Source organism: Emys orbicularis, chromosome 1 (assembly GCF_028017835.1).
Source record: "Emys orbicularis isolate rEmyOrb1 chromosome 1, rEmyOrb1.hap1, whole genome shotgun sequence".
Lineage (NCBI taxonomy): Eukaryota > Metazoa > Chordata > Testudines > Emydidae > Emys > Emys orbicularis.
In genome coordinates, this window is record NC_088683.1 from 208,919,807 (window position 1) to 208,934,158 (window position 14,352).

A 14,352-nucleotide genomic window follows, 5' to 3' on the forward strand; every position below is an offset into this window, starting at 1 on the left:
CCACCCTCAGCACCAAACGGGAGCTCCTGCACCACCACCCCCACATTCCCACCTGCACCCCTCGCACCAAATGGGAGCTGCCCAGGTAAGCACTCCACACCCAAACCTCCTGCCCCAACCCTGAGCCCCCTCCCTCATTCTAGCTCCTGGCCAGACCCTACACCCCAACCCCCAGCCTGCTCCTTCACCCCCAGCCCTGTGCTCAGTGCACTCCCACCCTCAGCTCAGTGCAGAGAGAGAGGAAGAGAATGGATCAGAACCAGGGAGAAGGTAGGTACCCACTGTATGTGGGCAGGGCCGGGACCCCAGACAGGCAACGGGCTGAGCAGGTCCGGCAGCCGGGATCCCGGCTGGCAGGAGCCGGCAGATGGAACCCCTGAGCGGCAGCGGGCTGAGCCGCTCAGCCCACTGCCGGTCTGGGGTCCCGGCCACAGGCCCCGCTCAGCCCGCTGCTGGCCTAGGTGAACAGAACCCCAGACCAGCAGCGGGCTGAGCGGGCCGGCGGCGTAAGATCAACATTTTAATTTAATTTTAAATTAAGCTTCTTAAACATTTTGAAAACCTTGTTTATTTTATAATACAACAATAGTTTAGTCATATAATATATAGACTTATAGGGAGAGACCATCTAAAAATGTTAAAATGTATTACCGGCACGTGAAACCTTAAATTAAAGTGAATAAATGAAGACTCGGCACACCGCTTCTGAAAGGTTGCCGACCCCTGGTATATATCATATGCACATAAACCAATACAAGAAGATGAAACAAATGTATGTCATATATCTGCATAGGGAAGAGATAACTGAGATGCCCCTACAATATTCTCTATTTTTCAGGTTAATGAAGATGAAAAAATCACTACAGCTAGTTGAAAAGTTATTCTAATGCTAAACCATGAAATTTTTTTTACTTTTTTTCCCCCCACTATTCCCCTCCCTACCTTCAAGTTTCCAACCAGCAGTAAAGCTGGTCCAAAAAAAAAAAAAAAAAAAAAAAGTTAAAGTGTTTTCCAATTAAAATGTTCATGGAAAACATTTAGATTTTTAATCTAAATTAAATTAAATTAAATTAAGACTGGTATTTTTGAAGACCAATATTGGGAGTCATATTTTTCATTAATGAAGTCCTGTTAGCTAACGTAAGACACAGGACTTCCACACACTCTTGGTTAAAGAAGGAAGCTAACAGTGCTTGTCTGGGGATAGTCACTGCAAAGGAAGGGAGTGCTAAGAGTGAGATTTTCTGTACCGTGTGTGCTGAATTACCCTGGCTGGACTACTGGATCTTTATTATTCTGGTCTCACTTGATATTATCATTCATCAACGGGATATAAAGTGTTAATAAATGAACACTAGATATTATGAGCATGTTACAAACAGGATTAGTGTTATGGATGGTTATAAACACATCAGTAGACGTTGTTATAAGCCACGGTTGTAAACAAACTAATGACCTGTTTGCCTCCAACAAGTTCTAAAAATGGATTAACCCTTGGTAATTTATTAAACCTTTATAAATCATTTATTAATGGAATGTAAATGTAAAGGATGACCATTAGTCCACTATCCTTAAAAATTATGTGGTTCCAATTTAGGCTGCCACCTGAAATACACTCTGGTCATCAAAATCCTGAGAATAAAATTGAAGACTGTTGTGCATTAGGGATTAAGGTAGTTTCTGACAAAGATTTGTCTTCACAGATTCACAGACTGAATGGCCAAAAGGCACCATTAAAATCTTCTTTGTAACATAGGCCCTGGAATTTCACCTAGTGATCCCTTCATTGAGTCCAATAACAAGCAGAGTGTGGACAGCTATACTTGATTTAAAAGACTGCAAGTGATAAAACATTTACTGCATCTCTTGGTAAATCTCTTTCAGTGGTTAATTACCATCACTATTCAAAATTCACACCTTATTTCCAGTTTGTATTTTTCAGGCTTCAATTCCAGCCACTGGATCTTGCTATTCTTTTGTCTGCCAGATTAGAGAAATCTACCACGTTCCAGGAGATGCAGAGTGTAACTCTAGGAGGATGACCTGCTGGGTTTCCTGGCCTGAAAAGGGAAACTACATTTTGGGAGAGAGGTTCACTGAGAAGGGACAGAGGCTGCCCATTTACTAACCATTTGCTGACGATGCTTCTAATTATTGGGCATGAGACTACTAAAGGAAAGGTTTGATCATTTCTTAGAACTTTTATTGGTGAAGATACAAATACTATGGTTGCCTATTTGGCAGCCAGTAAGTCTGCAAGAGAGCAAAAGCCTGACGTAGGGAGGGAACACTGGAAACCAAGAATATTTCACATGGATACATGGCCTGGCTTTGAGTAGGGAATGAAGCACTAGGGAACACCTTTGATGCTCACATTAAAGCTGGTCACAAAAAATTGTCAAAATGTTTTCCAATAAAAATGTTCATGGAAAACATTTAGATTTTTAATCTAAATAACATTAAATGAAATTTCTTATTGATGTTAACGGGAGCTGGCTCATGCAGTATGTAAGGGTATCCTCTTCACATTAGGCATTATTGGATATTTTGAGTCAGGCACACATGGTCCACTAAACATGAGATTGGACTAGGACTAGTACAGGGAGGCAATTAAGGATGAACCACACTGGGCAGCATGTGATACTGTGAGTGTGTATAAGAGAGAAAGATAAGAAAATAAAGGAAGAGCCCATGAAATTCTGTCAAAAAGGGATTTGCCAGCATCACACAAAGCATAACAGAGGCCGGGGAGAAAACAAGCATCATTCTCCACTTCCATTAGTTTCATATATGCAGGTAATGGGATATTTATACACATTTCATAGTTAGAGATATGTTACCTTTTTTGAGGTGAGGATAGAAACACCAGGGTACATTTGGGTACTTTGCATCAAAACAACATCCCCTAGTTTCGCATTCTTTTACTGAAATGCCTGCATAACCACAGTTCGTTCTTTCTTTTACCTTCATAGCACATTCACCTGTACCTGTTAAAGACAAAGTCCAAGATTTTGTGTATTTTCCTGTTCATGGTTAGTTTTCAGTACTCTGCTCATTCAAATTATTAGCTTAATAGCAGTGTCATTTATCTCCTAATCTTTCAGAAGTCAAAATCTATAGCTCTCTCAATATGGAATACCCCAAATTTAAACATCCTACCAGTAGAAATACCGGGAAATTAAGAAATGAAATCTCAGTTCTTGCAAGTAAAACCTGACAAACTATAATATTGTAGAGTGGGATTTTGCAGAGGACCTTAGAGAGTTGGGTGCCCAGCTCCGATTGTTTAGTGCATAGGAATGTCAACCGCAGTCGGTAGAGGTGAGTGTTGAAATCTTGCTCTTCTCAATTCCAGTGTAATCCACCTTTCACCACTAAACTACAAGTATTGAGCTCCCTCCTTCCACTCACAGCGGAACACACGGCCGGATTCAGCAGAAATGTGAAACGTCATGCCAAATCCAGCATGCTTGAGAGCTCTGCTGCTTCCTTTTCCTGCCTGGAACCCGTACAGCACTGTTTTCCCAGGAAAGTTCCTGTTGAGAGTAGTTTACCTGCTCCCATGGCTCACACTAAGTCTGGTATTCTTGAAGACAAATATTGGAGTCATCTTTCTCAATATTGAAATCCCGTTGGCTAACGTAAGACACAGGACTTCCAAACACTCTTTGTTAAAGAAGGAAGCTAAGAGTGTTGGTTTGTAAAGTTATGCTTGCCTGGGGATAGTCACTGCAGGGGAAGGGAGTACTAAGACTGAGTTTTTCTGTACTATGTGTGTTGAATTGACCTGTCTGGACTACTGGATATTTATTATTCTGGTCTTACCTGAAATTAAGTTTTCATTTATGCATGGCATATAAAGTGTTAAGAAATGAATACTAGCTATTATGCGCATGATACAAACGGGATGACTGTTATGGATGGTTATATACACCTCAGTAGAAGTTGTTATAATCCAAGGCTATGAATAAACTAATGACCTGTTTGGCTTGAACAGTTTCTAAAAATGGACTAATGCTTGGTAATTTATTAACCATTTATAAACCATTTATGAATGGAATGTTAATATAAAGGATGACCATTAGTCCACTAGCCTTAAAAATTATGTGGTTTCAATTTAAGTCGCCACCTGAAATACGTTGTGGTTGTGCATAAGGAACTAAGGCAGTTTCTGACAAAGATTTGCCTCCACAGAAGAACAGATTCCAGGCTGAATGGCCACGTGAATGCTGGTGAAAGTGCAATCTTGGAGGGCTTCGCAACTTGTCACAGCAGCACAGTCTGAGTGGGCGCCCCGGCTGGTGGGTCAGAGGGCTCAGTGGTACCCCAGTTCCAGGTGACACCCCAGGGGAACCTGACACAGTACCCTCTCCACGTTAGGCATTATTGGATATTTTGAGTCAGGCACACGTGGTCCACTAAACATGAGATTGGAGTAGGACTAGTACAGGGAGGCAATTAAGGATGAACCACACTGGGCAGCATGTGATACTGTGAGTGTGTATAAGAGAGAAAAATAAGAAAATAAAGGAAGAGCCCATGAAGTTCTGTCAAAAGGGGATTTGCCAGCATCACACAAAGCATAACGCAGGCCGGGGAGAAAACAAGCATCATTCTCCACTTCCATTAGTTTCATATATTCCAGTAATGGGATAATTATACACATTTCATAGAGGTATGTTACCTTTTTTGAGGTGAGGATAGAAACACCAGGGTACATTTGGGTATTTTGCATCAAAACAACATCCCTTAGTTTCACATTCTTTTACTGAAATGCCTGCATAACCACAGTTCGTTCTTTCTTTTACCTTCATAGCACATTCACCTGTACCTGTTAAAGACAAAGTCCAACATTTTGTGTATTGTCCTATTCATGGTTAGTTTTCAGTACTCTGCTCATTCAAATTATTAGCTTAATAGCTGTGTCATTTATCTCCTATGCTTTCAGAAGTTAAAATTCATAGCTCGCTCAATTTAGAATCCCCTAAATGTATACGACCTACCCGGAGAAAAACTGGGAAACTGTGAAATGATATCTCAGTTCTTACATGTAAAAGCTGACAAACTATAATATTGTAGAGTGGAATTTTGCAGAGGGTCTTAGATAATTGGATGCCCAGCTCCAATTGCTATAGTGCATAGGAATGTCAACCGCAGTCCGTAGAGGTAAGAGTTGGAATCATGCTCTCCTCAATTCCAGTGTAATCCACCTACCACCACTAAACTACAAGTATTAAGCTCCCCCCTTCCACTCACATTGCAGTGCTGTGACTGGGCTCGGCAGCGGAACACACAGCCGGATTCAGCAGAAATGTGAAACGTCATGCCAAATCCAGCACGCTTGAGAGCTCTGCTGCTTCCTTTTCCTGCCTGGAACCCGTACAGCACTGTTTTCCCAGAAAGTTCCTGTTGAGAGTAGTTTATCTGCTCCCATAGCTCACACTAAGGCTAAGTCTGGTATTCTTGAAGACAAATATTGGAGTCACCTTTCTCAATACTGAAATCCCGTTGGCTAACATAAATATTAAGTTGCAATGCAAAAGAAAAGTAAAAGAATGCCATGCTTGTGTATTTTAAAATGCGAACCCTACAACAAATTGGTGACCCTAAAAAGGTCTGTTACTGCCTTGAAATCAGCCCAGATACAGAATCCGGCTGATGCATCTTTACCAAATGACCCATTAGCCCATTCCTTTCTGCTATTTAAAATGGGTGGCTGGCAGGATATGATCAAATTATGCACCAATACATTTAATACATGCTACATTATTATTCTTTATTCTTCATTCTAAATTATATGAAATACGAACATAAAATCCTACTACTACACGTCTTCCAAACACTCTTGGTTAAAGAAGGAAGCTAAGAATGTTGGTTTGTAAAGTTCTGCTTGCCTGGGGATAGTCACTGCAGGGGAAGGGAGTACTAAGACTGAGTTTTTCTGTACTATGTGTGTTGAATTGACCTGTCTGGACTACTGGATATTTATTATTCTGGTCTTACTTGATATTAAGTTTTCATTTATGCATGGCATATAGAGTGTTAATAAATGTATATTAGCTATTATGCGCATGTTACAAAGGGGATGACTGTTATGGATGGTTATATACACCTCAGTAGAAGTTGTTATAATCCAAGGCTATGAATAAACTAATGACCTGTTTGGCTTGAACAGTTTCTAAAAATGGACTAATGCTTGGTAATTTATTAACCATTTATAAACCATTTATGAATGGAATGTTAATATAAAGGATGACCATTAGTCCACTAGTCTTAAAAATTATATGGTTTCAATTTAAGTCACCACCTGAAATACGTTGTGGTTGTGTGTTACGAACTGAGGCAGTTTCTGACAAAGATTTGCCTCCACAGAGGAACAGATTCACAGCCTGAATGGCAACGTGAATGCTGGTGAAAGTGCAATCTTGGAGGGCTTCGCAACTTGTCACAGCAGCACAGTCTGAGTGGGCGCCCCGGCTGGTGGGTCAGAGGGCTCAGTGGTACCCCAGATCCAGGTGACACCCTGGGGGAACCTGAGACATTCCCCTCTCCACATTAGGCATTATTGGATATTTTGAGTCAGGCACACATGGTCCACTAAACATGAGATTGGACTAGGACTAGTACAGGGAGGCAATTAAGGATGAACCACACTGGGCAGCATGTGATACTGTGAGTGTGTATAAGAGAGAAAGATAAGAAAATAAAGGAAGAGCCCATGAAGTTCTGTCAAAAGAGGATTTGCCAGCATCACACAAAGCATAACGGAGGCCGGGGAGAAAACAAGCATCATTCTCCACTTCCATTAGTTTCATATATTCAACTAATGGGATAATTATACACATTTCATAGAGGCATGTTACCTTTTTTGAGGTGAGGATAGAAACACCACGGCACACCTGGGTATTTGTCATCAAAACAACATCCCTTAGTTACGCATTCTTTTACTGAAATGCCTGCATAACCACAGTTCTTTCTTTCTTTTACTTTCATACCACATTCACCTGTACCTGTTAAAGACAAAGTCCAACATTTTGTGTATTGTCCTATTTATGGTTAGTTTTCAGTACTCTGCTCATTCAAATTATTAGCTTAATAGCAGTGTCATTTATCTCCTATGCTTTCAGAAGTTGAAATTTATAGCTCTCTCGAAATGAAATCCCCTAAATTTAAACAATCTACCCATATTAAAACTGGAAATTGTGAAATGATATCTCAGTTCTTACAAATAAAACCTGAAAAACTATAATATTGTAGAGTGGGATTCTGCAGAGGGCCTTAGACAGTTGGGTGCCCATCTCCAATTGCTTTAGTGCATAGGAATGTCAACCGCAGTCCGTAGAGGTAAGAGTTGAAATCATGCTCTCCTCAATTCCAGTGTAATCCACCTTCCACCACTAAACTACAAGTCTTGAGCTCCACCCTTCCACTCAGAGCGAAACACACAGCCTGATTCAGCAGAAATGTGAAACGTCATGCCAAATCCAGCACGCTTGAGAGCTCTGCTGCTTCCTTTTCCTGCCTGGAACCCGTACAGCACTGTTTTCCCAGGAAAGTTCCTATTAAGAGTAGTTTATCTGCTCCCATAGCTCACACTAAGGCTAAGTCTGGTATTCTTGAAGACAAATATTGGAGTCATCTTTCTCAATACTGAAATCCCGTTGGCTAACATAAATATTAAGTTGCAATGCCAAAGAAAAGTAAAAGAATGCCATGATTGTGTATTTTAAAATGCGAACCCTACAACAAATTGGTGACCCTAAAAAGGTCTGTTACTGCCTTGAAATCAGCCCAGATACAGAATCCGGCTGATGCATCTTTACCAAATGACCCATTAGCCCATTCCTTTCTGCTATTTAAAATGGGTGGCTGGCAGGATATGATCAAATTATGCACCAATACATTTAATACATGCTACATTATTATTCTGTATTCTTCATTCATATTATATGAAATACGAACATAAAATCCTACTACTACACATCTTCCAAACACTCTTGGTTAAAGAAGGAAGCTAAGAATATTGATTTATAAAGTTCTGCTTTTGATGATAGTCACTCCAAGGGAAGGGAGTGCTAAGAGTGAGTTTTTCTGTACTATGTGTGTTGAATTGACCTGTCTGGACTACTGGATATTTATTATTCTGGTCTTACTTGATATTAAGTTTTCATTTATGCATGGCATATAGAGTGTTAATAAATGAATATTAGCTATTATGCACATGTTACAAAGGGGATGACTGTTATGGATGGTTATATACACCTCAGTAGAAGTTGTTATAATCCAAGACTATGAATAAACTAATGACCTGTTTGGCTTGAACAGTTTCTAAAAATGGACAAATGTTTGGTAATTTATTAACCATTTATAAACCATTTATGAATGGAATGTTAATATAAAGGATGACCATTAGTCAACTAGCCTTAAAAATTATGTGGTTTCAATTTAAGTCGCCACCTGAAATATGTTGTGGTTGTGCGTTATGAACTAAGGCAGTTTCTGACAAAGATTTGCCTCCACAGAGGAACAGATTCACAGCCTGAATGGCAACGTGAATGCTGGTGAAAGTGCAATCTTGGAGGGCTTCGCAACTTGTCACAGCAGCACAGTCTGAGTGGGCGCCCCGGCTGGTGGGTCAGAGGGCTCAGTGGTACCCCAGTTCCAGGTGACACTTGGGGGGAACCTGACACAGTACCCTCTCCACATAAGGCATTATTGGATATTTTGAGTCAGGCACACATGGTCCACTAAACATGAGATTGGACCAGGACTAGTACAGGAAACCAATTAAGGATGAACCACACTGGGCAGCATGTGATACTGTGAGTGTGTATAAGAGAGAAAGATACGAAAATAAAGGAAGAGCCCATGAAGTTCTGTCAAAAGGGGATTTGCCAGCATCACACAAAGCATAACGCAGGCCGGGGAGAAAACAAGCATCATTCTCCACTTCCATTAGTTTCATATATTCCAGTAATGGGATAATTATACACATTTCATAGAGGTATGTTACCTTTTTTGAGGTGAGGATAGAAACACCAGGGTACATCTGGGTATTTTGCATCAAAACAACATCCCCTAGTTTCGCATTCTTTTACTGAAATGCCTGCATAACCACAGTTCGTTCTGTCTTTTACGTTCATAGCACATTCACCTGTACCTGTTAAAGACAAAGTCCAAGATTTTGAGTATTGTCCTTTTCATGGTTAGTTTTCAGTACTCTGCTCATTCAAATTATTAGCTTAATAGTGGTGTCATTTATCTCCTATGCTTTCAGAAGTTAAAATTCATAGCTCGCTCAATTTGGAATCCCCTAAATTTAAACACCCTACCCATATTAAAATTGGGAAATTGAGAAATAGTATCTCAGTTCTTACAAGTAAAACCTGACAAACTATAATATTGTAGAGTGGGATTCTGCAGAGGGCCTTAGAGTGTTGTTTGCCCAGCTCCGATTGCTATAGTGCATAGGAATGTCAATCGCAGTCGGTAGAGGTAAGAGTTGAAATCATGTTCTCCTCAATTCCAGTGTAATCCACCTTCCACCACTAAACTACAAGTCTTGAGCTCCACCCTTCCACTCAGAGCGAAACACACAGCCTGATTCAGCAGAAATGTGAAACGTCATGCCAAATCCAGCACGCTTGAGAGCTCTGCTGCTTCCTTTTCCTACCTGGAACCCGTACAGCACTGTTTTCCCAGGAAAGTTCCTGTTGAGAGTAGTTTATCTGCTCCCATAGCTCACACTAAGGCTAAGTCTGGTATTCTTGAAGACAAATATTGGAGTCATCTTTCTCAATACTGAAATCCCGTTGGTTAACATAAACATTAAGTTGCAATGCAAAAGAAAAGTAAAAGAATGCCATGCTTGTGTATTTTAAAATGCGAACCCTACAACAAATTGGTGACCCTAAAAAGGTCTGTTACTGCCTTGAAATCAGCCCAGATACAGAATCCGGCTGATGCATCTTTACCAAATGACCCATTAGCCCATTCCTTTCTGCTATTTAAAATGGGTGGCTGGCAGGATATGATCAAATTATGCACCAATACATTTAATACATGCTACATTAGTATTCTTTATTCTTCATTCTAAATTATATGAAATACGAACATAAAATCCTACTACTACACATCTTCCAAACACTCTTGGTTAAACAAGGAAGCTAAGAATGTTGATTTATAAAGTTCTGCTTCTCTGGGGATAGTCACTCCAAGGGAAGGGAGTGCTAAGAGTGAGTTTTTCTGTACTATGTGTGTTGAATTGACCTGTCTGGACTACTGGATATTTATTATTCTGGTCTTACTTGATATTAAGTTTTCATTTATGCATGGCATATAGAGTGTTAATAAATGAATATTAGCTATTATGCGCATGTTACAAAGGGGATGACTGTTATGGATGGTTATGTCGGAGAAAAACTGAGTTCTCACTCTTTTGGTTGGGTACAGCAAGTCAGAAGCTTTATTAACTCTCACAATTGTGCAGAGGGAGAGAGCTAAGCAGGTCTCTCTCTGATAACTAATTACAGCAAGCATTTATACCTTTCATTACAGAAATAATGAGGGACAGCTGCATTTTGTTATACATAGGCCATCTTGATATCTTAATTCCTCACTTGTTTTGACTCTTGCCAACATACAATATTTTCTATACCTTATCTACACAAGGTCTTCTACACCTTATCTATACAAGGTCACAATAACTTCTCACAGTTCTTTCTCACCCGCCTTACACAATCCTCGCTTCTACAAATCTCGCGTTATCAGGGTTACAGTTAGCCTGACTCTTGCTAACAAACTGTCATGCATTGCAGTTCTTTTCTGACAGTTCTTTTTCTGCTTCCACAGTTATATACACCTCAGTAGAAGTTGTTATAATCCAAGGCTATGAATAAACTAATGACTTGTTTGGTTCCAACAATTTCTAAATATAGACTAATGCTTGGTAATTTATTAACCATTTTAAACCATTTATGAATGGAATGTTAATATAAAGGATGACCATTAGTCCACTAGCCTTAAAAATTATGTGGTTTCAATTTAAGTCACCACCTGAAATACGTTGTGGTTGTGTGTTACGAACTGAGGCAGTTTCTGACAAAGATTTGCCTCCACAGAGGAACAGATTCACAGCCTGAATGGCAACGTGAATGCTGGTGAAAGTACAATCTTGGAGGGCTTCGCAACTTGTCACAGCAGCACAGTCTGAGTGGGCGCCCCGGCTGGTGGGTCAGAGGGCTCAGTGGTACCCCAGATCCAGGTGACACCCTGGGGGAACCTGACACAGTACCCTCTCCACGTTAGGCATTATTGGATATTTTGAGTCAGGCACATGTGGTCCACTAAACAGGAGATTGGACTAGGACTAGTACAGGGAGCCAATTAAGGATGAACCACACTGGGCAGCATGTGATACTGTGAGTGTGTATAAGAGAGAAAAATAAGAAAATAAAGGAAGAGACCATGAGGTTCTGTCAAAAAGGGATTTGCCAGCTTCACACAAAGCATAACGGAGGCCGGGGAGAAAACAAGCATCATTCTCCACTTCCATTAGTTTCATATATATCAAGTAATGGGATAATTATACACATTTCATAGAGGTATGTTACCTGTTCTGAGGTGAGGATAGAAACACCACGGCACACCTGGGTATTTGTCATCAAAACAACATCCCTTAGTTACACATTCTTTTACTGAAATGCCTGCATAACCACAGTTCGTTCTGTCTTTTACTTTCATACCACATTCACCTGTACCTGTTAAAGACAAAGTCCAACATTTTGTGTATTGTCCTATTCATGGTTAGTTTTCAGTACTCTGCTCATTCAAATTATTAGCTTAATAGCAGTGTCATTTATCTCCTATGCTTTCAGAAGTTGAAATTTATAATTCTCTCGAAATGGAATCCCCTTAATTTAAACAATCTACCCATAGAAAAATTGGGAAGTTGTGAAATGATATCTCAGTTCTTACAAGTAAAACCTGACAAACTATAATATTGTAGAGTGGGATTCTGCAGAGGGCCTTACAGTGTTGTTTGCCCAGCTCCGATTGCTATAGTGCATAGGAATGTCAACCGCAGTCCATTGAGGTAAGAGTTGAAATCATGTTCTCCTCAATTCCAGTGTAATCCACCTTCCACCGTTAAACTACAAGTATTAAGCTCCCCCCTTCCACTCACATAGCAGTGCTGTGACTGGGCTCGGCAGCGGAACACACGGCCGGATTCAGCAGAAATGTGAAACGTCATGCCAAATCCAGCACGCTTGAGAGCTCTGCTGCTTCCTTTTCCTGCCTGGAACCCGTACAGCACTGTTTTCCCAGGAAAGTTCCTGTTGAGAGTAGTTTACCTGCTCCCATGGCTCACACTAAGGCTAAGTCTGGTATTCTTGAAGATAAATATTGGAGTCATCTTTCTCAATACTGAAATCCCGTTGGTTAACATAAACATTAAGTTGCAATGCCAAAAAAAGTAAAAGAATGTCATGATTGTGTATTTTAAAATGCGAACCCTACAACAAATTGGTAACCATAAAAAGGTCTGTTACTGCCTTGAAATCAGCCCAGATACAGAATCCGGCTGATGCATCTTTACCAAATGACCCATTAGCCCATTCCTTTCTGCTATTTAAAATGGGTGGCTGGCAGGATATGATCAAATTATGCACCAATACATTTAATACATGCTACATTATTATTCTTTATTCTTCATTCTAAATTATATGAAATACGAACATAAAATCCTACTACTACACGTCTTCCAAACACGCTTGGTTAAAGAAGGAAGCTAAGAATGTTGATTTATAAAATTCTGCTTCTCTGGGGATAGTCACTGTAAGGGAAGGGAGTGCTAAGAGTGAGTTTTTCTGTACTATGTGTGTTGAATTGACCTGTCTGGACTACTGGATATTTATTATTCTGATCTTACTTGATGTTTTCATTTATCAATGGCATATAAAGTGTTAATAAATGAATACTAGCTATTATGTGCATGTTACAAACAGGATTAGTCTTATGGATGGTTATAAACACATCACTAGAAGTTGTTATAAGCCACAGTTATAAACAAACTAATGACCTGTTTGGCTCCAACAATTTGAAAAAATGGATGAACCCTTTGTAATTTACTAACCCTTTATAAACCATTTATGAATGGAATGTTAATGTAAAGGATGACCATTAGTTCACTATAGTTAAAAATTATGTGGTTCCAATTTAAACGCCACCTGAAATATGCTATGGTCATCAAAATCTGTGAATAAATTTGAAGTCTGTTCTGCATTAGGAACTAAGACAAAGATTTGCCTCCACAGATGTACAGACTCACAGACTGAATGGCCGAAAGGCACCATTAAAACCCTCTGTGTGACATAGGCCCTAGAATTTCACTTAGTGCAGTGGTTCTGAAACGAGGGCCGCCACTTTTTCAGTGAAAGCCCCTGGCGGGCTGGGCCGGTTTGTTTACCTGCCGCGTCCGCGGGTTCGGCCGATCGCAGCTCCCACTGGCCGCGATTCGCTGCTCCAGGCCAATTTGGGGCTGTGGGAAGCGGTGGCCAGCACATCCCTCGGCCCGCGCTACTTCCTTCAGTCTCCATTGGCCTGGAGCGGCGAACCATTCCAGGAGATCTAGAGTGTTGACCTGCTGGGTTTCCTGGCCTGAAATGGGAAACTCTACATTTTGGGAGAGAGGTTTACTGAGAAGGGACAGAGGCTGCCCATTTAATAATAATTTCCTGATGATGCTTCTAATTACTGGGCATGAGTCGCTTTCTACTTCAGGAAAGGTTTGATCAGTTCTTAGAACTTCCATTGGAGAAGCTACAAATTCTACAGTTGCCTATTTGGCAACCAGTATCGCTGAGAGCAAAAGTCTGATGTAGGGAGAGAACACTGGAAACCAAGAATATTTCCCATAGATACATTACCTTGCTTTGAGTAGGGAATGAAGCATGGTCATATGAAGTCAATAGAAGTTTTGTATTGGCTCATACATCATCACTTTGGGATAAAATGTTAATTGTACTTACTTGGTATTTCACCTCCTTCAATCAGGATTCTGCATTCCAATACCAGGACAATCGCCAGTAACCAAAACCCCTTCTCTTCCATTTCAGTTTGTAATCTTCAGCCTTTAGATTCTTCTGAAAAATTTAAATGTAGGATGAAAATCTTTCACATCTAGAGGGGCTCATTGCATATCCTCAGGTATATCTGTGAATTAAAGGCTTAATCAAAAAGCTCATTGAAGTCAATGGAGCAAGGACAGGTCTGTCTCCCAAGATCTGTGAGAGTGAGGGATCATCTTTCAGGATACAACCGCATTTGCTCCAATCCCTCAGACAGAGACAT

The 14,352-nt window shown here is 40.4% G+C and overlaps 1 protein-coding gene across 1 annotated transcript; it reads right to left on the reverse strand.

The window, feature by feature from the left end:
• Window positions 1-1,593: 1,593 nt before the first annotated feature.
• Window positions 1,594-14,112, reverse strand: LOC135895131 (putative gastrointestinal growth factor xP4). The gene is made up of 7 exons (XM_065423205.1): window positions 14,031-14,112; window positions 11,613-11,759; window positions 9,014-9,160; window positions 6,864-7,010; window positions 4,685-4,831; window positions 2,926-2,987; window positions 1,594-1,632 (listed from the first exon to the last, which is right to left on the reverse strand). The coding sequence occupies exons 1-7, from the start codon at window positions 14,110-14,112 to the stop codon at window positions 1,594-1,596; spliced, it is 771 nt and encodes a 256-aa protein (XP_065279277.1).
• Between the last annotated feature and the right edge of the window lie 240 nt (window positions 14,113-14,352).